Source organism: Cydia strobilella, chromosome Z (genome assembly GCF_947568885.1).
Source record: "Cydia strobilella chromosome Z, ilCydStro3.1, whole genome shotgun sequence".
NCBI lineage: Eukaryota > Metazoa > Arthropoda > Insecta > Lepidoptera > Tortricidae > Cydia > Cydia strobilella.
The window spans coordinates 47,825,311-47,851,994 of record NC_086068.1 but is presented as its reverse complement, the minus strand read 5'-3'; the positions used below and the strand labels follow the sequence as shown (position 1 = coordinate 47,851,994).

Sequence of the window (26,684 nt, the reverse complement as noted above, 5' to 3'; positions counted from 1 at the left end):
GCCTCTGTTCACACTAGTCGGCTGTCGGCCATGACCGCAGCTGGTGCCATTTGAGGTTCACAGGGGGTGCGGCGCGGGCGGGGTCGGTCCGACATCCGACATCATGTGAACAGCGCCGCCGACGCGTTTTTTTTCCGGACGGAGGGCTGACAAAACGCACGATAATTTATGTCGGATCCGACACAAAATCGTTGTCATTCGTGTGTGAATAGCTTCATATAAAATGTTCTGCCGCTACGACACCCGATTAAAAATCGGACCGACATCCGACATAGTGGGAACGAGCTCTTACGGGCGCACGCGATAGGCTGCATCTATAGAAATATACTAGATCTATGTTTTTATTGCTGTTTGTTTAATGACTTTTGTGCTCTTGTAACATTTTCTACGCCACGCAAGAAAAGTATGGAGATTGGAGACTCGAATTAACTCGTCAAATTCGTGACGTTTAGGACATACATAGTTCCTCCCGATTTCTATTTTACAAGATATGGAGCTTCACTAAAATATTGTTCTTTCTCTAGATAGAAATAACCACTTAAAACACCATGGCATTGAAAAAAGTTAAAGGCAATTTCGAACGTATGTTTGATAAAAACCTAACAGACTTAGTTCGCGGAATCAGAAATAACAAAGATAATGAGGTAAGTATCTATTTTTTTTAATTATTTTCGAAGTATTAACTACTGTGTATATTTACAGCTGGATCAATATATTTTCAGGCAAAGTACATAGCTCAGTGCATGGAGGAAATAAAAGTAGAGTTACGACAAGATAATATTGCAGTGAAAGCTAACGCCGTCGCTAAGCTAACATACGTAAGTACATGTTATCAGTTATAATTGTTATAAATATACATGTGTACAATTTTATTTTTCTATTATCATACAACTGACTGGATGATTATAATTTTATAATGTCCATCAGGAAACACGAGTCCACACTTGAAAATAATAATTATGTACCTAAATGATAATTGTTTTAGGTTTATTTAAAGCAAATATATTTCAAGTACAAGTAAAAATGTATAACTGGCTTTCAACTGGGTTGACCCTTTACACTTACACCCAGGACCCAGGATTTTTTATTATATGTATATATTTTATCTTTGACACCTAGACACTTTTACATCTCTAAACAATTTTAGTACTTTGTTGTTTGTATATTTTTTATTAGTTTTTTTTGTGTAATTCGACATTTAGAGACTGGATACATCTCTAACAAAGTATCTAATATTTCATTGATTCCATATTTGTAATTGTTTTTTGTAATTTTTGGTTAATTTTATTGCTTGTAAAAATTGACATGTAAAAGTGCCTCTGTGGCCTACTTGCTGAATAAATGCTTGATGTTGTAAATAATTTGCATTTTGTTTGACATATTTTGTTATTATTATTTATTTTGGGGTTGGTATAGATTGTATAACATAAACAGTTATCAGTGATACATTATTGGTGTATTTTTAATTATTTTAAAAATATTATATAAGTTGTATGTTATACATTGTGCAAAAATGGGTTTAAAATAGCAGATAAATTCCCAAACACACAAGGATTCTCCTATATCTAATAAAAAAATCCTAATAAAGGATTTATCTAATCTTGTTCTTAAATGTTTCAGTTACAAATGTTAGGATATGACATATCATGGGCAATATTCAATGTGATAGAAGTGATGAGCTCAAACAAGTTTACATATAAAAGAGTTGGGTACTTAGCTGCTAGTCAATCATTCCATGCAGACTCGGAGCTGCTCATGCTCACCACAAACATGATCCGTAAGGACCTGAATGCTCAGAACCAGTATGAAGCAGGCCTTGCACTCAGTGGCCTTAGCTGTTTTATTTCTCATGATTTAGCAAGGGATCTAGCAAATGATATCATGACCTTGGTTAGTATTCATTTCAATTTTTATCTCATATTATATTCTTCAGCTAGGGTGGTATTCCATCTGTCCAATATCTAGGTCCAATGTGCATTAGATGTAAGAAATTGGGTGACTTCATCAAATTTATTAAAAACACCAAAATTCAATCAAATATTTCATTGATATATAATTCAAAATGGCTACACAAATAGTATAAAAACTTGAACCAAGATATTAGTAAAGTGGAATGGGCCTCCTTCAAAGCTATTTGTTCAAATTGAATATAGAAATTGGACAAATTGAATGTATAAAGAGACTTTGTATTGAAATACTAAATAAATAAATAACAAATGGTTTTTACATTTTAGATGAGTTCAACAAAGCCTTATTTAAGGATGAAGGCAGTGCTGATGATGTACAAAGTATTTCTTAGGTATCCAGAAGCACTCAGACCAGCATTTCCCAAACTAAAAGAAAAACTAGAAGATCCAGACCCAGGTAAGTGGAGCAATATGAAAACAGTTGCAAGAGAAGCTCCAGCTGATGGGGCAGTTGATATAGCCGATGGCCCAGGGGAGGGGAAGGGGCATACATTTAGTTACAAATTTTATTCTCTAGTGGGGGCGCAGCTGACCCCCCTGCCAACCCTGGTAACACCCTTGAACAGTTGGCAAAACTAATTCTTGGATGTCAATTGTCGTATTTTGTCATTGTTTTTAGGGACAGCCTGTATATGTTGTTCATTTATACACATGGGGTCTTAAGGTTCTTATAACGTGTTCACTGCGGTATGGGGTTGAAAGACCCCTTGCAAACTATGCTTAATGACAAGTTGCTGCAGTGAAAGTCTTAAAAACAAGCCATATGAATTCAGTGTCAACTTTATCACTCACTCACTAGTCACTCCCAAAGTGGGTTTGGAACCAATGGAACCAAAGTTATTGATTGTAGAAGAATCCTCGCCTCAGCTGCTCTAAACTTGCAATTGTTGTTTGTTGTCGCCGTTCCTTTATCGCCATCGCCAATAAAGAAGAAGAAGAGAAGTAAAGTCTATTCTAAGAATAAAATGGGCCCCAAGTTCGATCGCCGAACTAAAGGGCGCTATACGGCGCCATCGAGTTTGACAGTAACTGAATTATCAAACATCAACTTATGGCAACTAAAGCTGCCACATAATGTGCTGGGCAGTACTGTACAGTACTGCCCACAGCTACACTGCTACATCTACTTCAGCTGTCAAATTAAAGGCACAACTTTTTTTTAGATGTAAAACCTCTTCTATTAATAACTTTGTTTGGAACTTCCCACCACATACAGTAATATGACTAATATGTATAAACTATGTGTAATATTTCTTATTTGATGGTCTCATCGGAAGATCAGCTTTGGAAGTCGCCAGCAACATGCTGAGATGAGGCAATTTCGTGATACTTTATTCTCACTATGTTCTTTTTATGTATGTCTATTGTCTGTGTGTTTATGAATAAAAAACATTCTATTGTATTCTATTCTATAGATATAATGAATTAAACGACTATTTCAGGAGTCCAGTCTGCTGCAGTAAATGTTGTTTGTGAATTGGCAAGAAAGAATCCAAAAAATTACCTTTCATTGGCTCCTGTGTTCTTTAAGCTAATGACAACCTCCACCAATAACTGGATGCTTATCAAGATCATCAAACTGGTAAGTACTTTTTCTATGCACTTAATGAAAGTTATATCTTACCATATTAAAATAATGTTAATTAATTATTTACCTGAAATATTCTATCCACTATCCAGTGTTGTATCTTAACATACAAAGTTGCTAAGTAAATTGAGCAAAAAAATATATTATGTATCTGTATCCCTATTAAAAACAAGAGATGCAGAACCGTATTATGATAAAGTGAAATGCTGGCATAATTACCGAATATATAATTTTAACATGTAAACTCAGATTGGGATTAGTTGCTCATTTTCTGTAAAATATTATTTTGACTGATATAGGTTCCCACAAAAAAAACCTAATGTTATCAGATAATACTTTTAATGGCAATCAGATTGAAATTAGGAAAAACAGAAAAAATCATCGAATATTATATCTGTGAGACCTTTTGCAGTTTCGTACCATAAGAGAACCTAAACAATGGCAATTTTGCTAATTTTGTACATCAAGTAGATGGTAAATATCATGACAATAATCTTAGACAAAATGTATTTTGCGCATATTTTTAATGGATTAGAGAATAAAATTATAGATAACATATGGAAAACCCCGATAATTAATGTTTCACTTAAAATTTTTGGTAATTCTTCACAGTTTGGTTTAATGACACATTATGAACCTGATATCGGAAGAAAAATATCACAAAGCCTGATAGATATTATTTGCAGGTACAAGTAGATGAAACATGTTTACCAGCCGCTCGACTAGACTCATCACACCCCACCACAATCAATACGATTTTGTTCTAAATATCACTGATAATCACTATATTGACTATGGATGATCACCTTTTTGGCACTTTTTGTCTTATTTTGTTGCCGTGTAGGGTGAAAAGATAAACATGAAATTTCTATTCTAAAAAAAAGGAAATAATAATGATATCAGTTAAGATATCCGTTATATTGATTGGTAATGGTCGCAACGCAAGTGTAGTCATCATAGTAGACAGCCGCTTCTGCATAAGCTAGTGTTATGCGGTGTCATTGTGTTTGTTGCAGTTTGGTGCCTTAACCCCATTAGAGCCCCGGCTTGGCAAGAAACTGATAGAACCATTAACTAATTTAATTCATAGGTGAGTTGGTCACATTTCATTTTCAATTCAAACTTACCTATAATTTTATTAATGGTCGTAAGGTAGTCTTTTCGGTGTAGTATTAATAACGTGACCATTTACTTCTCATAGAAATTACACAGTTTGTAATTAGGTTCATCTAAAAGGCTTTCATTGCTTCTTCTGCTAACACCACCTCATTTTACTTTACATTTTACTTTAGCTGAGTATTTTCTTCACCACATATTACTAAGTAGTCAACAGTAAACACACACACACTGGCGTAATTACAACGAGTACAATCATTGCTTTATTGGTTTCACACGGAGAATATACACCCTCTCTATTTATCGACTATCGACCACATCTTAATTAAAGAAAGATAAAGATAATTTATTATTCAAGTAGGCATATTACAATGAGCTTATGAACGTCAAATAAAGCTACGCCGGCTCTAACTCTATAGGTACACCTCTGCCTCGAGAAGATTTAATAAATAAATCAATATGGGACCAGCAACAAACTCGGCGGGACACATCTTTTCAAAACATGTCGAATTTCTGTGGACGCCGCTATCAGAGGGGTGGTTGACTTCAGGGCAGGTTACCCTATGTTGCTGTAAAACCGGACAAGTGCGAGTTGGACTCGCTCACTGAGGGTTCCGTACTTTTTAGTATTTGTTGTTATAGCGGCAACAGATATACATCATCTGTGAAAATTTAAACTGTCTAGCTATCACGGTTCACGAGATACAGACAGACGGACAATGGAGTCTTAGTAATAGCCAGTAATAGCCCTTTTTTTAGTAATTTTTACCCTTTAGGTACGGAACCCTAAAAATGGATTATTTGTGGTTTGCCTTAGGACACGCCTACTAACATATGTAAAGCAACCCTATTGCGTCCGAGGAATCTTGTATACAAGTCAACATATATTTATACACCTCTTGACAATAAGGTCATGTTCCTAAATATTTTTTGGAACATTGTTAAAAATTCGTGTCAAAATATTTGTGATTCGACCGTACAGTATTTTTTGTTATTTAAATAATAAATCATGAAATAAAATTGAAACACATTCTGTATTAAGGTACATATAATCGATTAAGTTTTTTCATGCATCCTAATATTTACTGTTTTGTGTTTGGACAATAATGCACGGCATACAAACAGCATCAGTATGCTTCCTTTTCCTAGAAACTTACACGCAAGTAGCAACTGAGTCCCAGTTCTTATTCGCCTTCACAGCCAACTTAAACATCACATGCCTATATAGCTACTTATTTAAGATACTCATTTTAACTTTCGATAACGAGGGCCATTCCTATCTTCCTACGAAGACTACATATATAGATATAATTCAGGGGCCTTCAAATTAACGCCGGTAGAAAAGAATTGGAAAGCGGAATTTTATTTGAACGTTTGGCTGCGTGACCTTCTAGGAATAATACCGCGCTACCTGTCCAACCGTCTAAGGGCTCTTTGTTCTGTGTCTGTTGTAAAGTGTTTGGAGACGGGGATGACTCTATAAGCAGTGGCAGAAAAAGATTGTTAGCTAATGTTCGTGTCGTGCGTGTTGCAGTACATCAGCTATGTCGCTGCTGTACGAGTGCATCAACACGGTGATCGCCGTGATCATCAGCATCAGCAGCGGCATGCCTGGCCACGCGGCCTCCGTGCAGCTCTGCGTGCAGAAACTGAGGATACTCATTGAAGATAGCGATCAAAACTGTAAGCTTCTTCTACGCAAACATTACTTTATTACCTACATTTTTTAATAACACACCACTGGAATCAATTTCTGAACGTGGGGTAAACTGCCATGCCTGGCTTTGAAAATCATCTATTGTTGTTATGAAGTAACCCTGCTCTCCTAGAATAAGGTTTCTCCACATAAATAACGTACTTGATCTAGTTAACTACATTTAAGAGCAATGAAAACGGACCACCTCCGGGGATCCTTATAATTTTCTGGAGTGCAGCTAGTCAGTTACAGCTAGGGAATGCAATCTCATGAGGCGTCGTGGTTAGAATGCTAGCCATCACATGGCGCCTCCCGTCAACGGCAGGTGACGTAAACGCCGCAGGGGATGTTAGTGGGTATTCTCCTCCCCTCCCTCTGACTAGACAAAAAAAAAAGTTAATGCAATTCTCGATCTCGCAATTTCGAGTTCTCGCACTAATTTTCGAGATTTAATCTTGTTGACAGGAAATGATTTTTGCAATCTCGGTCCGACCCGTGTGAATTACTTAAGTTTGAGTAATCTTTTTGACCTTTCAAATTTGATTCATATTGTTCAGGCATTGCTATTGTGTGGGGCTGACTTTGGCTGACGATAAAAGCACTGTGGCGCGCTCTGTGCGGAAGAATCGGGCGAACTTAGCTTAGTAGGTACCCACAATTATTTAAGTATAATGATTTGTACTTGCTTACCCTAATTTTTTTTGTAAGTTGCTCACTGCTTTTCAAAAATATAAACTGACACTGGGAGCATGTTAGTGCCTCTGCTTACAATTACAATTAGAGCTATATATTTCTTGTTTTTATTTATTTATTAAATGTTAATTTAATTTGTTGTTTTTATTTTCAAAATATAACATGACGTACCCTTTTTTTTAACGTTGGGGAAATGCCCGGCCCGAGGGAGCCAGGAGCGATGACGGACAACATGACGTACCCTAAATAAGTAGTATATACGGAATTCTTAGATTTTTGATCAAAATGACACATTTTTAATTACTTTGTCAAATCTCGATTTCGAAAGTCAGACGGTCGGGATCTCGAAATTCTCGAATCGCCAATCTTGGTGCGAGATTGCCTTCCCTAGCAGCCGTAGGTTTTGCTATTGTTAAAGATTTATTGATTTGAGAAGAGGTTTAAAATCTAATAAAAAATTGTGCACCGAGATTGACACCCGAAGTAAATATAGGGCTATAGGCGCTGTTTTGTGGTAACAAAATTTTTAAATGTCAACTTTTAACTACCTGAGTGTATTACCACTTAGGGTCGGTTGCACTAAACCGTCTGTCACCGTTTTACCATTCGCTAAATTTTATTGTATGGAAAGTTTCATAGTTCTCTGCTGCTTGACTATAATTAGTCTGTTAATGTTGGTGCAGTGGTTGGTGCAACCGTAAATCGAAGTGTCATCTATGACCTGTCAAATTCGAGGCATGAGGTTTTTCTCCGACTTGACACCTAAATTCTACTATTAATCAATATAACTATAGATAGGTTATACTCATACATAAAAGGAGCACAAAAAATACTTCCATATTTATTTTTATACCTACGTAGAAATCTGTTATTATTTTTGATTAATTTTCGCATTCCATTCATCTTTGTCATCCTCCCTCCTTGCTTCGTTCTCCTCAGTGCTGAGGGTCGTGACCTCCTACGTGGAGCACATGATTCCGAATGGCAGTTTCCAGGCATTCCGATATCTTGCGACTTCTAAGGCATCATGGACCTTGATGGATAGTGTTTTGGTAACCTGGTCTGGACCACCGCGTTGGACTGCGGCCCTTTGTTTCTTTCCTTCCACCGAACCAGTGACCATGAGCTTTTCCAGGTTGTCTCCAGTCTTCCTGGCTATGTGACCGAAGAAATCAAGTACTCCCCGGAGACATGTGGTTGAAAGCCTGGTTACTTCGAGCTCCTTCAGTATTTAGGCATTGGTCCGGTGTTCGGTCCAAGATATGCCTAGCATTTTCAGCCAGCACCACATTTCAAAGGCATCAATGCGCTTTCTATCAGCCGATTTAACTGTCCAGGTCTCAGATACATACAGAAAAATGGAGAATACGAGCGTGCGCCCAAATGCTGCACCTTGGTTTTGCGTGTGATATTCCGATCTCGCCAAATTTTCTGTGTGGACCGATAGCCGGGTCCACACATAGCGAGCAGCGTCGCGAGGAAATTTCCTCGCGCACAAAACGGCCAGTGTAGGCGTGCCTCGGCCGAGGCGGCGCGCGCGTTTTCCTCGCCCGAGCGGCGGCGATTTTTCGGCATTAGTACGTGCGCGCCATTTTAAACAGCTGACTAAATCACGCCATCTTGCCGAGCAAATTGGCTCGTGTGAGGCAAGAGTTACACTAGCACGCGGCCGCGCGAGGCCGGGCGTTTGCCGCGCGAGGAAATTTCCTCGCGAGGCTGCTCGCTATGTGTGGACCCGGCTATTGCCGTTTTGAGCTGATTGAGCTTGTATCTTTCGGTGAGTGGAAGCTCGTTAGCACGTGTACATTTCTCGCTTGCCCAGGTGTGACTAAAGGCAACTTGTACAATTTGCCAAAAGCTATTAATAACACTTTTGTTCTTAGGTTATGGCAGTAGTAAGTTATTGTTATAAGATAAATTATTGTTATAAATGTTGTATTTTTTTGTAGGAGGGTCAAGAGCTAGGCTCTTAAAAATGATGATGTATATTCTTGAGCTTACCCTAATATTTGTCGCCAGTGAAATACTTGGGTCTGCTGGCGATGTCACGCATCCTCAAGTCGCATCCGAAGTCGGTGCAGGCACACAAAGACCTGGTGCTCGCCTGTCTCGACGACAAGGACGAGTCCATCAGGCTTCGAGCTCTGGGTCTGTTGTACGGAATGGTACGTACTGTCACAGAATAATTAATAGTATTATCATACAGAACGGGCACCCTACGCCCCGCCCCGAATGGAATTACCTCACATTCATTCCATTGACATAATCAGTCCGATTAGCAACCATGTTTCAAGCCTATCCTATCCTATTTGGTCGAAGCGCCCAAGAAAAATTCTTGAGCACTCACACAGGAGCGACAGCGTTTGCGAGCTTCTAACTCAGAAACCATACTCAGTTTGTTTGGTTAAATAATGTCAACTGCCGGGGTAACATGACACTCATAACTAACTTGTCATATCGGCCAAACAACAATCACTCATGGGATTAACAGATCAATGCGGTCATTAATTTATTGACTGACAGCTACGTCTATAAGCCAGGTCTACGTCAGGTCTAGGTTGCTTATTATTCGCAAGAGATTTGGTTGACGACCTCATCGCCGCAAGACCACGAGCGACAAACGGCAGCCTATTTATATGTCTAAAGTACTTTATGACGCTCTTACAGGTATCAAAGAAAAATCTAATGGAAATCGTAAAGAAGCTAATGCTACACATGGAACGCGCGGAAGGAACGTTGTACCGTGACGAGCTGCTCACGCGCATGATCGAGATCTGCTCGCAGAACAACTACCAGCACGTGGTCGACTTCGAGTGGTACGTGGCCGTGCTGTCGGAGCTCACCGAGATGGAAACTAGCGCCAAACACGGTGATTATTCTTAACTAGTATTCATTATTAGGTTTAACAATTCAACTGTACAATGCTGTGGCGTGATCAGATATGAGTGGTCTGAAGTTATACTTACGAATCTACATTTTTATCCAGAATTAAATAATAGCACATGTATTTCAAAGTGAGGTGCTTTCCTGTTTAAATCCATTTGATTTTCTACCTTAACACAAATTAAAAAAGTTCTATGTTTAAAACATGTTGCCCGTAGGGAATATTACGCGAAACTGCGTAGGGGGCGCCATTACCACAATCTGAGGGTCTATTGCGAAACAAGAAAATTGAAATTTCGTTATCTGACATCTCTGTCACTCTTGCATATTCGAGCGATAAGGAGGCAGATAGCGAAATTTCGTATTCGCGTTTCCCGGTAGGTCCTGTGTAAACAGACCGTCTTGATGCATCAATGTCATATTTTATTATCTCTGCTGAAAACTTGTCATAAACCTGTTAAAGGTACAGTATGTATAAGTTACTCTATGATTTACTAAAAAGGCTAGTGCTGCACTCTGGTGGCAGAACATTGCAATATTATCCCCTATTAGTAACATGTTTGTCATTTAATCTGCAAAATATTCCTATTTTGTTGAACAAAATTATATATACATAATTATAGCAAGTATTTCTGAACCAGTTCGCAATTAATGTCATACTGAGCTGCTCTAAATTGATTTAGTTGGCAAATTAATTATTTGAGGCAGTAAGCGATACACCATTAATCAAATTTTGCTAAGCAATCAGTGGGTAAGCGAATTGGCACTGACAGCAACAAAGAATCATGGAACTAATGGTATGGGCATTATTTTTAATTAATTTATTACGTATATTTACACATACAAAATATGATTTTCAGCATTCTAATATTCCCTGCTATGGTAAAAACATTACATTTTATATACATATTCGCAATTCATGTCAACATCCCTATTATTTATGTTAAATTAAAACTTATGAGTATAGCTGAAATATTGTGTTTTTCGGAACCAATACAAGTGTACCGACAATATATAAAGGGATTTCAAGATTTGTCATCATGCCAATTATTTCATTTTGGGTTACAATTTAACTGATCCGCAAAAATAGGTTAGCTGAAAAATCTGATGATCAGCAAATGTCTAACCAACCCAACCTACCCTTTGCTGGGGCCCGTTTCTCAAAAGCTTGTAACTTGTAATTCAAGTGCTAACAAAAGCTTTTCTAGTAGCAGTTGGTTTCTGTGAAGGTCGCAGTTCTAACCCACTTTTCTAGTAGCAGTTGGTTTCTGTGATGGTCTCAGTTCTAACCTAACCCACTTTTCTAGTAGCAGTTGGTTTCTGTGAAGGTCACAGTTCTAACCTAAACTAACCCACTTTTCTAGTAGCAGTTGGTGTCAAACAAGTAATCATTGAATGAAATGCACGCACACGATTGGCTGCTCGATTTTTATTCATTGCCAGCAAAATTTTTGTATGCTGTCCAAATGATTTAATGGCAATTTTTTTGCAAATCAGTTTTAAAAACGGCTGATCATTTAATTACTTCCCTTATTATAAGTTAGAAAATCAAGTGTATATACCATCTGACACATACGAACTAAAGATGGCATTGTGAACTGTTTTTTTTTTATTGAAATGCGTGGAGCCACAAATAAATGTGGCTATAATATACTATAACCCGGCATTCTCATAAAAAACACGTAAATGCCGATTTACTCTATTGAACTTTGTTACTACTCCATTTGTTTTCTCTGGCGAGATACGATGTGACATGCAAGTTGTTACCATGCAGGCATCATCCTCGGCACTCAGCTGTTGGAAGTAGGGGCACGCGTGGCGGATGTTCGCGCGTTCGCTGCCCGCGAATGCGCCTCGTTAGCCGCGCGCGCCGCCGCCTCCCCGCCGGGGCCCGCGTCGCGAGAGGTGCTCTATGCGGCCGCCTACGTGCTTGCCGAATACTGCCAGTGAGTGATGTGTTGATGTGTCGTCGCAGACTGTACTAGGCGCAAAATTATTCAGTCCAGCGACACAAAACGAATCAGTTTTTATCTGCGCTGATTTTGATTTACTTACAAGGAATCTTTATTTTTACCCAAAAGCAAACTGGCCAATTATAATAAATGACTTTCGGGAGGCATGTGCCGTCTTTCAACCGATCGGATGATTATGATTAAATAAATTGCTTGTGCTAACAGTGAGGAAGACGTGATGCGCAACGCGATCTCCCCGCTACTGCTGTGCGCGGGCGCGGGCGGTGGCGCGATGCGAGCGCGCGCCGTGTCCGTGCACGCGGCCTTCAAGCTGGCAGCGCGCCTGCTCGCGCGCTACGAAGCGCGTCGGGACCAAGCCGCTGCACTCTCGGTAAGGCCATACCAAAGATCTATATAACTCCGTATAAGATGAATAAAGTCTAAGGAATAAACGTGCCTCGTAATTAAAGAAAATTTGATTCTCGCACAGATGGCGCTACCAACAAACATGAACAAAAATAAAACTTAACCTATAGGTAAAAAATTTGGCCTAAATTGCCTTCAACGGGCAATGTGCCCAGAAGGCTGGCCGTATTTCCTCGCTGTATAGTGATACTAATACGACTATGCGCTTGGGGTAAAAAATCATATCTTTTGTTTCCTAGCTTTACACCCCCTCTTCTTCATTTTCTACTCCATTTGTACCGCGGACGCGATATCGGGTCAACAAAGACAATAAAAAGTTATTCTAAATTGGAGCTGCCTGACAATTTTTTATCCCTGGGTGCAATGTTTATCAACGGGGTGTTTTATGCACAGGTGGTCCGCGAGGCGGTGGCGGGGCTGCGGCCGCTCCTCTGCAGCGAGGACATGGAGGTGCAGGAGCGCGCGCACAACGCGTCCGCCATGCTGATGCTGCTGCTGCGCCGGCTCGCTCCTGAGGACTGCCAAGACGAGCCCGTCGAGAAGCTGCTCGATCACGAGCACAGGTGACTTGAGCCAAGAGTTTGGCCTGTACACATACTACATAGATACTGCATTACAAAGCGTTTACAAAGAGCGCGAGGTGCAATTTTACTTGTAAAATGCTACGATTCGAACACCACAAAAGTTGTATTCCACACCATTTTGTACTATAGCAGTTCGGGTACATCCCTGAAGCTTAATTTTTGTAAATATTTTTAATTTAGACGAGGACTGGTCTTAATTGTAGGTCCCACTGAAATTTAAAATGTGTTTGGGAGCGCTTATGTGTGGTGACCTTGATTGTCGAGCACTGGTGGACAGACTTGATGACCAAAATGTTTTGTAGTTAACCACGTAAAATCGTGCAGAATGGAGAGCCTTGGTGCACAAAATAACGACCTTATTTGGTCGCGATCCTCAGCCATAAGGAACCGAGGAAGAAGAAGAACCAAGCAGGAGTCGGCGAGAAGTCTGTTACGTCTCACACCTCGGCATACAATTTTCAGACTCTAGTCATTAAATCGAAAAATCCTTAACGAGATCAGTCTTTTAAAGACTTGAGCCCTTTCAAGATAACTCTCAAATCATGTGCAAAAGTTTTCTAAAATACTTTGTCTCCACATTAAATTCATGGGTTGAGTATGCACAAATCATTTAAAAAATTAAATTTTCCTTTGTGCTGTTACTCGTAGATAAAACCTATAAAAAAATTGATGAAGTCGTTATTTGGAGACTAGTCCTTTTAAGTTGCACTTAAAAAACTCAATAAAGGATTCGACACGGGACCTAGAGGACTCGGAAGTTAATTAAGCGCAGAGTCGCGTAATAACACTCGAGTTGTAACCAACTCTAGCAAGGAACTGTAATACACAGTTCTGAATTCACAGTAAGAAGTAAGAACTAAGCAATATCTTCTTTTTATGTAAAACCTGACTACGTAGTTTGACCATATTTGGAACCATGAAACATTTCAAGCTACATCAAATATTTACTACCGACCACTATATACGCAAATGAGTTTTTACTAATACGCGTTTTTTGGTACATTCTACTTAAAAAACCGGCCAAGTGCGAGTCGGACTCGCGCCCCGAGGGTTCCGTACTTTTTTGTCTTTGTTGTTATAGCGGCAACAGAAATACATCATCTGTGAAAATTTCAACTGTCTAGCAGCTATCAAGGTTCATGAGATACAGCCTGGTGACAGACAGACAGACGGACAGCGGAGTCTTAGTAATAGGGTCCCGTTTTTACCTTTTGGGTACGGAACCCTAAAAAGTACTTAAGAGCCTGTTATCGATTTTAGTCGCAAAAATGTAAAATTGATAGACTTAGTCGCTGAAATTGTACACCTTTTGATACGTAATAGAAATAACAAGTACTGGTTTCTATTAGCACGCCTTCTCATCTTGCCGTTTTACAGATCAATTTTTTGAAAACAGACCCACTAAATTAGTAATGATTTTTTTTTCTGATGAACGATTAGGTAAACGCGCGTAAACCACTGATTTTGTCACTGATTTGTAAATTTCGTAAAGTTTGGACGGCTAAAAATTGTAATATTGTATTAAACATATCCTATACACCACCTTTTACAGACTACATTTTCATTATTATGACTTTGAAGTAGTGTAAATGAAAGTTAGACGAAATCAATTTACTCCAGAAACTACTTCAAAACATGTGACAATTTCTCTGGAAATCGACTTAATTTCAACGTAGTTTTGATACTTAAACAATCTACAACATTTGCTGAAACTGTTCTTATACATCAATTTGTATAATTTACCACCATAATTTTTGATGAATTTTTAAAAACTGCCCCTTCTCTTCATACGCACGCTCGCGGCCTCATTATTAAAAGGCAAGATGAGAAAACGTGCTAATAGAAACCAATACTTGTTATTTAGGTATTACGTAACAAAACGTGTATAATTTCAACGACTAAATCTATCAATTTTACATTTTTGCTCCAAAATCGTTACCGGGCTCTTCAACTAAATGCATAAAATAAGTTGTGTCAACGTTTTTCTGTTTTATCAAAAGATGTGTTTTATAAAGTACCTACACAAGCAATAGCATTGTATTATTCTGTATATTTGTTTGCCACCCATTGTACCGACTAATACAATAAACATGGAAGTGATGTAAGGCGGATGTATAACGTTGAACTCAGCATCTGTAGCAGGTACATAACACTAATTAAGTGACCGGTGAATGTGACTAGCCTTTACAAGCAGCAGAATGTAAAGATAGCGTCATTAATTGATTTCCCATTGTCCTTTTAAGTTATTAAAACTTATGTGGTGTAATATGTAGCTTTTTAAATTCCCAATTTCTAATAAAACTTTAAATTCATAATAAATACCGGGATCCCGGGATTGATGAAGAGAGTTTCGGTATTAATACCGGTATTGGTATTTTGAGAGGTCCGCTTTTTGGAACCAACCGATTTCTCACCTTACTATATCGAGCTATATAATATAATGGGTATCTGTGCCACATTTTCATTTACCAAAGTCTTCCGTTGTTTCACACACTCATTTTGTAGATATATATGTTAAGTTGAGCATTTTGTTTTGCCGCAGTAACGGAGTGGAGGCGGAGACGAGCGCGGAGCCCGGCCTGGACGCGAACGGGGACGCGGACGCCGGCTTCAGCGGCGGCCTGATCGCCGAGCTCGCCGACCTCTTCGACGGCGAGCTCAAGCCCGTTGCGCCTAAGGCACAGAAAAAAGTGCCCATGCCTGCAGAGTAAGTACCAACATCTCTGTTTTACTCATCGTCATTTAGAGAAAATCCGTAGAGCTGTATAGATAATATGCAAAGTTAGCACTGCAATCCAAAAGTAGACACGAAATTTGGAAAGAGGATGTCGTTCGATATGTATCAGAAGTATTCAGAAGGATGTCCTTACATATGTTGATTGAAGGCGAGACTGTAGCACTGTAGCTGATAAGAAAATATGAGTACTTCAAAAATAGTCAGGATTTTTCATAGCTTGCGAATTAGATTTCCACGTCTTCTCATATTACATGTTTTGCCTTGCGAATTTGTATGTATGCGACTTTTGCCAGTTGACAAATAATTCCATTTTTTTGTCTATTCATTATATTAAATTAATATCAACCTCTTTAAACTAATCTAGCTCCTATTAGATTTGAATACTACGATTTTTATAATTTTGTGAAGCTGCTTTGCGAAATTTCTTGGTTTCAATATCATTGATCATTATTGTTTGATCGGTCAAACCTATACCTATACATTTAGAAAAACCACATATCAGCGGTGTTATTAATACATCTGCACTGCCATATTTGTAAACAAGGTATATCTAAAAGTGCATGAAATACGAGAAGGTTATCTAATTGCGGAACATAAATTACGATAATATACTCTGGCAAGCTAACTTATTCAGTAGACAAAGGCGCGAAATTCAAAATTTGTATGGTAAATCGATCTTTCGCGCCTGCATTTGTTTATTTTTCTACTGAAAGCTGGCTTGCCAGAGTATATCTAGGATTTTGCTGAGGATGATTTGTAAATGCTTACATTAATATATGTAATAGAGGCTGAACTTGCGCCTATGATATAGTTACTAAACTTTCTTGACAAATGCAACAAATGTGAAATCATTGTGCAATGCAAGTAACAAGTATGATCGCACCATTTCAAATATATGTATCAGTCCTCGCGAGAGTTCGAAATACAAAAAATTAACAGATAACAACAGATGCGAATTATTAATATATTGTGAAATTGTAGATAAACAAGCCTTGAAGAAATGTAGCTACTTAGTATATGCAACAGCGGTTAACTTTGTTATTTTAATTAGAAGTTAGAAAATCTGTGCTATGCAATTGCTAAAAGTCGCCACGCTTAAGGTAAACAAAACAATTTGCCTTTAAGGTAGTCCCAGTGTTCGTCACTGTTCAAGTGCATGTAATTTTTAAACTTATGTAAAAGAGGTCACAGGCAATCATCTTGTTGAGCATTAGCATGTCGAGCACAAGGCGTATACTCATAAAACCTAAAAGGAAAATAAGCTATTGGAGAAAAAAATAGGAAAATATGCGAATGGTTAGAAAACGTAACAGGAAAATAAGCTACTGGAAAATAAACTTAATGGCAAAATATGCGAATGGTTAGAAATGGTTTCGGTTAAGGAAGCTATTGAGAAAAAATAAAATGGTAAAAATTGCGATTGGCAAAAATCGCGATCTGGAAATAACGATTTCCGGAAGAGAGTACACGCTCAAATTTTGATTAGATGTTATTGTCATTTGCTATGCTGTTTTCCATCTTTCTTGTACAGTACAATAAAATAACGCGCACACACAGTACTCCTACTTCGGATAAATATAAATACAAACCTTGAATGCCACACCATACCCTACAGCTATAATTTTATTATAATTATACGCGAATTATTGACGCTTTCTTGTGTTTGCAAAATAGCGCTAATCGAATGCAAAGCGACAGTATTTATTTCCCATACAAGACTGATATCTTTGTTTCTTTAATCACTTTAATGGTAACTGTATTGCTATTAGTGCAGCAATGAGAAAAAGCGAGTATTGTTTGCATGCAGTGCAGAGGAGAATAAAATATTGTAAAGCAATTGCGACCAGCTCATAGTGAAGTTTATACGAGTAGTATGAAACTGTCTAATATAACAATAATAGTTGCATCAGAAATGCAAGGTTGACTAAAAAGAGAAAAGTTTTTAAGTATGTATGTTTGTTTCTTTGGAACGCTCTATGCGTAAGGTGTCATTATTTTTTTCATAGCAGTATGATTGACATAGGTTTTACTTATACATATAAGCAATCAGTTTATTAATGTTGCAACTTACTCGATCATTGTATAGTTATTTTATTAATAGAGTGCCCGCACGGGGTTGCTACAGCGCTTTACTTATTGTAAAACGATATGATATATGTACTAATAATGTATTTATTATATAATGCCTAGTGTGACAAACAGTTTCAACGAGAAAAGTAGAGCAAAAATTGTAAACACAATAAATATTAAAAAATTAAAGTTATGATTACGGAACGCATTCTTTCAACGTCCCGTTATCGGACGTGTGATTTTGTTTAATATTTTACACAATTGTTTATGTTAAGCCCATCACAGCAAACCTTCGATTGGCATTAATGTCTTCTGAAAAAATATCAAAGTAATTATACCTACAAATGTGCCGACCATGCCTCATTGTTCAACAGTATCATAGAGTAACTTATACTAGAGCGGTACTGTCATAGTAAATTTTGTAACCCCTGTAAATTCACTGCCATCTGTCGACCCACTTTAAAACTAAAAATGAAGATTTATAAAAATACGATAGAATGTATTTAAATATAGATAAATGATTTTTTTTATTTGCATTAAATATTTTTTTGATTTTGACCCATGTTCTTTCACTGATATGCGTTAAAATTGTTAAATAACAAACGAAACCGTCAACGCCATCTATACGACTGTAGGCCAAAACTAGTAGCGCCCTCTGAACGAGAATCAAATTTTCTTGATTTTCGAGGCACGTTTTTTCCTTAGACTGTATCTATCTATTACGGAGTTATATCTATCTTTAACAGTATTAATGTAATATGAACACTTGCTCAGTAAGCGTGCTACTGCTATTTCACGCATGTGCAGCGGGAGCAAAAGTCCATTTTATTCCCACGGGAGGTATAGCTTTTTTTTAAATTATGTCACTGACACACGAACCAAGTGGGTTCTAAGTAAAATACTTATTAAAAGGCAAGGTATAAAATGAGTTTTACTTTCAAAATACGAACGTTTATAATTTAATTGTTGTGTTTATGTTTAAAATATTTAATTAGATTAATGTACTAGCCGTTTAAAATATTTGACACAATTTTCAATCGTGGCTGAATGCCAGACGGCCTTCGATGCCTATGCTAGCAAGTCAATGACAATATGGCGGATGAATGTCTGAAATGTCACCGCATTTAAGAATTATTTTATTTAAACTACTTTTTTCTTTGCAAGTGTGATGAAAAACATTGTGTGTAACTGCAGGGGTAAAAATATTGCAAATTCAAGTCTATTATATAGACCTCGTTAGCAAAATTTTACTTACCCCCCCTCATTGCACAATGTACCTACTATAGTTACACAAGCTGCGTTTGCGTCATATTGCATCGAAAACACGCTTAGGTATCAACTACTAACTGATTAGGAATATGGTAAATTGGGACGCAAACCGTGTCTGGCATATTCAGGGCTCGATTTTTTTAGTGCGGATGACGTAAAAATGATGTCGTGTTGCACACATGATGATGTCGTTGGTAAATAAAATCAGTTTTACGAAACTTGTCAATTACCTCTAAAAACGAACAATTGTAACAATATTCTTGTAAAGATGACATTTTACAGCTACTTTTTATACAGTAGTAAACATAAACTACATATAATTGTGAAAATACAACAACAACAATCACAACGTGAATTTTTTGTTAATCTGAATGGCAATGTCAGTCAAAGACGTTATATATGTACTGTACATGTCAACTTGTCAAGTGACCAATCTTTCCAAAAATTTGGTTAGCGTCAGCATGATAATGCGAAACAGGAAAAGTTGTTGTATCCAAAACTAGCCGTTAGTTGTAAATGAGGCGATACACAGGCAATCAAACTCGAACGCACGATTACGAAAAGTAGTACAGACTACAGACTTAGTAGCCGGCCTTTCTTCATACTGGTGTTCCACTCGTGTCACAGTTCTACAAGTCTACTCTCGTACCTCGTAGTATCTCGCACGCGTTTTTGTAAATACCTACTAATACTATAAATGCGAAAATAACTGTCTGTCTGTTACCTCTTCACGCTTAAACTGCTGGACCAATTTAGATGAAATTTGGTATGGAGATAGTTTGAGGCCCTAGTTTTAACTATCATCATCATCATTCCACGCAAACAATGTTGCGGGCAGAAGCTGGTAGACCATAAGTCCGCGCTTTGGTCCTAGCTGACATAAATAATTTATCGTGCACGCAAGATAGGCCTGTCAGATCGATCAATAAAATCACAAGCTAACGGTTAGTTCTGTTTTAATGTTTTTAGGATTACTACCAGCATCGTAAATCCATGTTTTCAGCTTGCATATGCATAGTTCAGGAGTTCAGGACTTATATTGGGAATACCAAAAAAAGTACGAAAATTTCGCGGTTTTTCGAGTGGTGCAAAGTTTGCACAGGTCTTTCGAAGCTGCGAACTTGGATTTACGATGCTGGTAGTAATCCTCCCTCTCTCAGGTCCGTCCCTCATGTCAGAGGATCGTGGTCAGTATCAGGGTTGCATCTGGAGCGGATGATCTGCCTCCACCGGTTTCTGTCCAACGCGTCTGACGACCGTGTAGAAAGCACAGGACGAGTCTTTAACTTGATCGGTCCATCTTATTGGTGATCTTACGACCGCGTGATCTTCTGCCTTCGGTGTTACCCACTCTACAATCAGTTTTCTTAATATGTTGTTGGGATTACCACGAAAGTTATTAGAACTAGCCGTTAGCTTGCGATTTTTGTGTTAAATACGACGGGCCTAAGAATCCTTAACCGTCTGGTTGCAGTCTGAACCTGGACGAGTGGCTGTCGCGCGACCGCTGGTCGTCGGAGAGCTCCAGCTCGGAGGACGAGGGTGAGCCGGTGTTCGCCGCGCCGCAGCCCGACGCGCGCCCCACCGCGCAGTTCACGCAGGAGGAGCTGCACATGGTACGAGTCTGATTACAATACACCTCGTCAGGTAGTTGTCCGGACAGCGGCTATAATACGACAAACGCATGCGACGGGCTTATAGATGTAGTGGGCGGCTAGTACGAGTACTCTTTCTACGTGATAACATTCGCCCCCAATAGTAGATTGTGTCACAAGGGAGCAAAATTATATTACTAAAAAAGCTCTATTAAAAATGGTTATATTGCCTGCAGCTACGCGAGGCGCGGCGGCAGGAGCAGGCGAACAACCCGCACTACCTGAAGGACGACTCGCCGCGCTCCTACCAGCAGGAAGACGTGCCGGTCGCGGAAATCGCGCTCGAGGTGCCGCTCGTGGTGCGCGGTTAGTATCCTACTACATTAACACTTCCTACGGTTACGGTCTGACGGCTCGTAGCCAGCAGGCGGATGACCAGCACTACCTGAAGGACGACTCGCCGCGCTATGGAAAATGGCGTCGCTGCGCAATTGCGCCAACGTTGCGTCGAGCAGCAGCCATAGAGTTGACTAGACGTCGACGCTCGGGAGACGCAGGTGTGGGCCGTGTGGGGTGGCTCTATATCTTATTTTTGATATATTTTGATAACAAAAATATTTAATGATATAATCAATGTTATACTAATTTAGCTTACTAATATTCCAGCCAAGCGATCCGACGCTTACCTGACAGTGTCGATGCGGGAGAGTGCAAAGAAAAGCAAGAAGTCGAAGCGAGCGAGCGGCAAGCGGAAGAGCAAAAAGGAGCAGTGTTCCGAGTCGGAAAGCGAGGGCGAGATCGCGGCGCGGCCCGTCGTGGCGGAGGGCGGGGAGCTGCCCGAGGGTGCGGCGCCCTCCGACGACGAGCCGGCGCCGCCCGCCGACGACCCCCACCGCGCGCTCGACCTGGACCTGGACTTGTAAGTTGACACGCACAAGCATACGCTACTTGCAAGTGCCAGTTGCACCGAACACAATTAGCGGACTGATCAACAGTGAACTATGAAACTTCCCATACAATCAGAATGCTTGACGGTGAGAGGTGGTTTGGTGCAACCGACCCTAAGACTGCATTATGAAGCGTTTAGTGTTTACTAAAACTGCTCCTATCTAGTCTGTCACCTTACAGGCAATGGACATTGTTTACATGCGGCGGACGATCACGTTCCATTGTGCCATTAAGCTCTATTTTGTTAAATACAACGGCACAAGCCTTAAGTTATAACTACTTACAAAGCTGCCGTTGTTTAACCTGTAACATTAACTTGTTCGTAACATAAAACTAGTGCAATCGAAGCGTCAACTAGCACATCGAACTTTAATGTGGCTATCCTACTGCATCGGTACTCAACACTATAGGTAAAGGAACCAAGTGAGCAGTCATGATATCATGTATACTTTGTTTCAGACCACTACGCGAGGATGAGCTACTTACTTCTAGAATACATCAGTATCCCTCACCAGAAACGGGCCTTCTCAACAAAAAGACAAAAGAAACAAAGAAAGCCAAATCCGAAAAGAACGCTACTGAAAAATCTCAAAAGAAGAAGAAGGAGAAAAAGAACAAACACACCAAAGAAGGCGACTTAATTATACAAGACCTGGATAAATACGTAGCACCAGAAGATGCACTCATAGAGAACATAAAGGGAAAAGAGAAGAAGCGATCGAAGACAAATAGCGGCGCCGGAGACCGAGACAAAACTAACAAGACTGAAAATCACAAGAAGGCGAAGAAGGAGACGAGAGACAAGGAGTCTAAGAAGAGGTCCTCTAAAAAAGGTAAACAACATATCATATTAGAGTTTTAAGTCTAGTGGAACATATCATATGTCGTTTTCAAGCAAAAGGTACCACATTGTCGCTTGCCATAAGGACGCTCTGATAGGTTATTCGTATAAAGATACAAGCAAATTTCGTCCTTATGGTAAGCGACAATGTGGTACCTTTTGCTTGAAAACATCACATATTATTTTAGGCTTGGTTTCTTATAGGCCCAATCTTGTACATGTCAACTTAAATAACTATCGATTCAAGTATATAAGCAAAAACGTAGAGCTTGCGTAGATAATAATAACCAATTATTATTTTCCAGATAACCACGAAACGAAAATAGGCTATGAAGAAGCATTAGGAATTTCTACACCTAGCAAAGAAGTTCTATAGAAACCTGTTTAGGTTATAACCGGCATACTTACCTACGCTACGTTTAGGAAATATGTCCTTGATTCTTGTCATATTACTCATACTGTTTCAGTGCAATGTCGAGTTGAACAATTAAGTAATAATTTTATTATTGTTAGCATATATATATATATACGGCATTGTTTTCATTAATATTTAGAGGTAAACATGTCCATTTATTTAAGTAACATTTGTATAAGTCTGTAGTTGCAAATGCAAGAAAATAAAAATAAACTTATAATCATGTACAGATTTATTAAAAGTATTTATATGTGTATTAGGTTTTATCCCTTCCTACTTAAGATTTAATAAAAAACGCTTATCCATAATTACACACAATCGACGTAGTTTCTTTACACTGTGTTAATACAATTACGAATCATTACTATACCTAGATATGTCACTGGCAGGATTTAAAAAGAACATAGTCCATTTTTTTTATCCTTAGACTAAAAATGACATTTCATGTGTTGCTAGTTTTTTACGTCATATTTATATTTATAAAAACTAGCAACACATCAAATGTCATTTTAGTCTACGGAATAAAAAAATAGACTATAGGTAATCGTGTTATCGATAAGTATATCATTTAAACGTCAAAGAGGAATATACACGGCGTCGGGTTCAGTATGGATCAAACTAAGGACCTCAAGAGCTACCGATTGGTCCCCCATTCTTAATTTTCGCTGCACATACATGGGCCTAATATCATTGGACATCGTTCGTTCCGTACTGAACGTATATGTATGTAAATATAAGAAAAAGTTTTTAGAACTTACGGAAGTAATAATAATAAGAAAGCAACAAAATCATAATCGTTATACGCCTTTCATGTCATTCCTCTTCTTAATAAATAGAGGATATTATTGCAATGTTCTGCCACCAGAGTGCAGCATTAGCCTTTTTAGTAAACCATAGCCTAATGGCTTTTTCAACGCGCGTTAAAAAAGCGTTCGAATGACACAAATGGATAACCATGTATGTATGTATTCACACAAAGGCGGTTTTTAAGCGCGGCGCTTTTTTATCGAGCACTGTTCGATTTTCGGTGTTGAGCGTTGGCCGTTAAATTAAATAGGGTATTTGACTGTATTTAAAATAAATTATTTTACACCATTGATGCATGATGCATGAAATAAAGCACCAGAAGATTAATAGAGAAACGTAGACAGCAGTTATTTTTAGACACAATTTCTATTTTAAAACCCGTATAAAATTATAAAGAGTAGGTAATTTGATTGTGACGTCACATGCTAGTGTTTCATATAAATTTCATAATAGTAGCAAAATCATTTTGACAGTTAAACAAAAGAAACTAATTTGACTAGTAGTCAAATACCCTATTGAGCATACGGAATTCCGTGATGTTCACACAAGCTTAAAAAAATTTGCCGGCGCTGCTGTCAGTTGGCTGTCAAGTGTCAATCTTTGGTGTCAAATGTCATGGCTGTGCCGAGACGCGTTTGAATACATAACGTTTAACGTACCATTAGCTAGCCATACACGCACGGATTTGCCCGTCGGATCTGCCTGAAAGATGTGTCCGCCAGACTAGCTATACGTAACAAAAAACTATGTGGGAGCTCGATCGCGAATTGTTAATTCTAGAAGTCGAGTCTCGACGCAGGGAGTACGACAGACAAGTAATTTTTAAGCTTTCTTTCATATGACCACAAATATTAGAAACGGTAAAAAAGCGCCAGTCAGGATTTAACGCGTGGCTTTTTAAGATCTCGTGCGAATGGGGCCTTAACAGGTATTTGACAAGTTTTCAGAGATAATAAAATATGACATTGATGCATCAAGGCGGTTTGCCTACCGGGAAACGCGAATCCGAAATTTCGCTATCTATAGCTCGAATATGCAAGAGTGACAGAGATGTTAGATAACGAAATTTCGAAATTTTGTCTTGTTTCGCGATAGACCCTCAGATTGTGGTAGTGGCGCCCACTACGCATAGTTTCGCGTAATATTCCCTATTACCAAAAATTTCATGAATGTTCACGTTCTATAGTATGTATACCAATAATAATTTACGTTAATCGTGTCACATTGGTACCCGGCAGTCATAAAATACATTCGAATTTAGAAGCCACAAGCATTGTTGTTCCTACTAGATAAATGTATATGTATTGTGGTAGAATAATGTTCATTACACTGACAGTAAAATCTTGCTGCAATAGAAAAAAAACAACAGTCTGGCAAGGGAACTCAGCTTTGTCACGCACAGCCGCCGCCAGCGCCACCCGTTTCTTTTTTCTTATAAGACAAATTCACCTGTAAGATGAATTCAATGAATATTTGCATCCAATTGTTGTGCGGGTCACACATATCAATGTCATTAAAAAACCACATATGCGTCGCTTAACGTCAAACTCCGGTAAATCCATTCGGCCCTTACCAAATATCTACCCTATTACCTTTTCTTAATACCAAAATAGCATAATCTGACAGATGGATTTACCTGTGTTTGACGTTAAGCGACGCATATGTGGGTTTTTTATTTTAGGAGTCGCTTCATAATTATTAGAAATGGTTCAACTGTCAGGAACCCAAAAAAGTCTGTAGTCTGTGCTTAATGTTTCTTTCGAATTGGCATATATAAGGATATGTTTTTTTTTACGATTACAGTCTTCATTAGGTTCACGTATTTCTTTAGGGGATAAAGCCTAATCCCATCAAAAACATTACATGTAAAAAGATGCAAGTCTCGCAACGGAATTCTTCTACTACAAAAACGTTTTGAGTTTGTCATTATATGTATTAAAAAATAAAGATATCTAATATTGATACGATTTTAACATCCCCTGGCACTGACTAAAATACCGACTTGGTTTCACATTACATCTCAAAACTTTTTTGTAGTAGAAGAATTGCGTTGCGAGACTTGCATCTTTTTACATGTTATGTTTTTGATGGGATCTCATCTCTTTTTGTAGGCAGTCCTTTTTTTCGTGTACTCATACCCATAGCATGCTCATACTATGTATACACATATCATAATTATACTCATCTTCATTCATACTCACATCGTACAACGTAACGTACCTTATACTTAACCTACTAATTGTAGGAACTGCAAACGTAACTTTGTTAACGCATATATTTATATAGGATTACAAACTTACTTGTGCAGTTATTAAATCTTTAAAACGTGACTGATAATGCAGTATTTTTACGTTTTTATTGGCCTAATACGCTAAAAACTAGTTACGTTTCAAATTTGGAGCTTGTGGGTATGCTAGAAGTACCTTAGAATTATGATGATCGTGAGTGAGTGTGTCAGTGACAAAACTAAGGAACTTTGACATGCAATAATTCTTAAACTACATATTAAAATTACATGTTATTGAGAATATATCTAAATCATGAATTGCACTATACGTTACTTAAAATTCAGGGTTCTATCTTAAACTATCACAAAATTACAGAACGTTGAAAATGGCCTGAGTGGCTTCGAGAAAAGGATGGTACGGCCGTGCCTCTTTGTTTTGCTCGACTTGGCGGGGGCACTACCGTGCCCCCAGATTTTCTCATTGAACCATTGTCCGCATAAATGGGTACCTACTCCTTTTCTACACTTTTTTTCTTTTTAACTATTTGGGCGATGTTGAGCACCAACGGCGTAGTTAGGGTTCCCCACGGTAGATACTTTTGCCAACCCTGATTTTCAATTAATTACAATATTGATATATAGAATAGGATATATAGGTAATGAATGCCCAAAAAAAGTTATAGAGGGAAATGCTTGGAACACAATTTTTGACTTCGTAGCTTTGTTTGGACTAGTTAGGTGAACATATCAAAAGTCCCCGGCCGTAACCCTGGTGCTGGGGAGGAAAGGGGGGTTTGAAGGTTCCTGTAGTAAAACACGCGAGCTAGTTCAACACTGTTTTATTATATTAATGTAGGTAGGTACAGTATT

The 26,684-nt window shown here is 38.5% G+C and overlaps 1 protein-coding gene across 2 annotated transcripts; it reads left to right on the top strand.

Moving 5' to 3' along the window:
• The first annotated feature begins 430 nt into the window (after nucleotides 1-430).
• On the top strand, nucleotides 431-22,973 carry LOC134754825 (AP-3 complex subunit delta). Of its 2 annotated transcripts, none has more exons than XM_063691252.1 (18): nucleotides 431-644; nucleotides 723-818; nucleotides 1,621-1,890; nucleotides 2,235-2,364; nucleotides 3,410-3,549; nucleotides 4,168-4,241; nucleotides 6,206-6,354; nucleotides 9,080-9,225; nucleotides 9,728-9,929; nucleotides 11,718-11,889; nucleotides 12,121-12,286; nucleotides 12,715-12,884; nucleotides 15,448-15,612; nucleotides 20,456-20,597; nucleotides 20,813-20,942; nucleotides 21,243-21,495; nucleotides 21,984-22,357; nucleotides 22,671-22,973. In XM_063691252.1, the coding sequence occupies exons 1-18, from the start codon at nucleotides 549-551 to the stop codon at nucleotides 22,739-22,741; spliced, it is 2,946 nt and encodes a 981-aa protein (XP_063547322.1). In that variant the 5' UTR covers nucleotides 431-548; the 3' UTR covers nucleotides 22,742-22,973. The 2 variants fall into 2 exon arrangements, with proteins under 2 accessions (XP_063547322.1, XP_063547321.1); XM_063691251.1 differs by lacking the exon at nucleotides 4,168-4,241 and adding an exon at nucleotides 4,572-4,645 and having other exon boundaries at nucleotides 432-644.
• The last annotated feature ends 3,711 nt before the right edge of the window (nucleotides 22,974-26,684 follow it).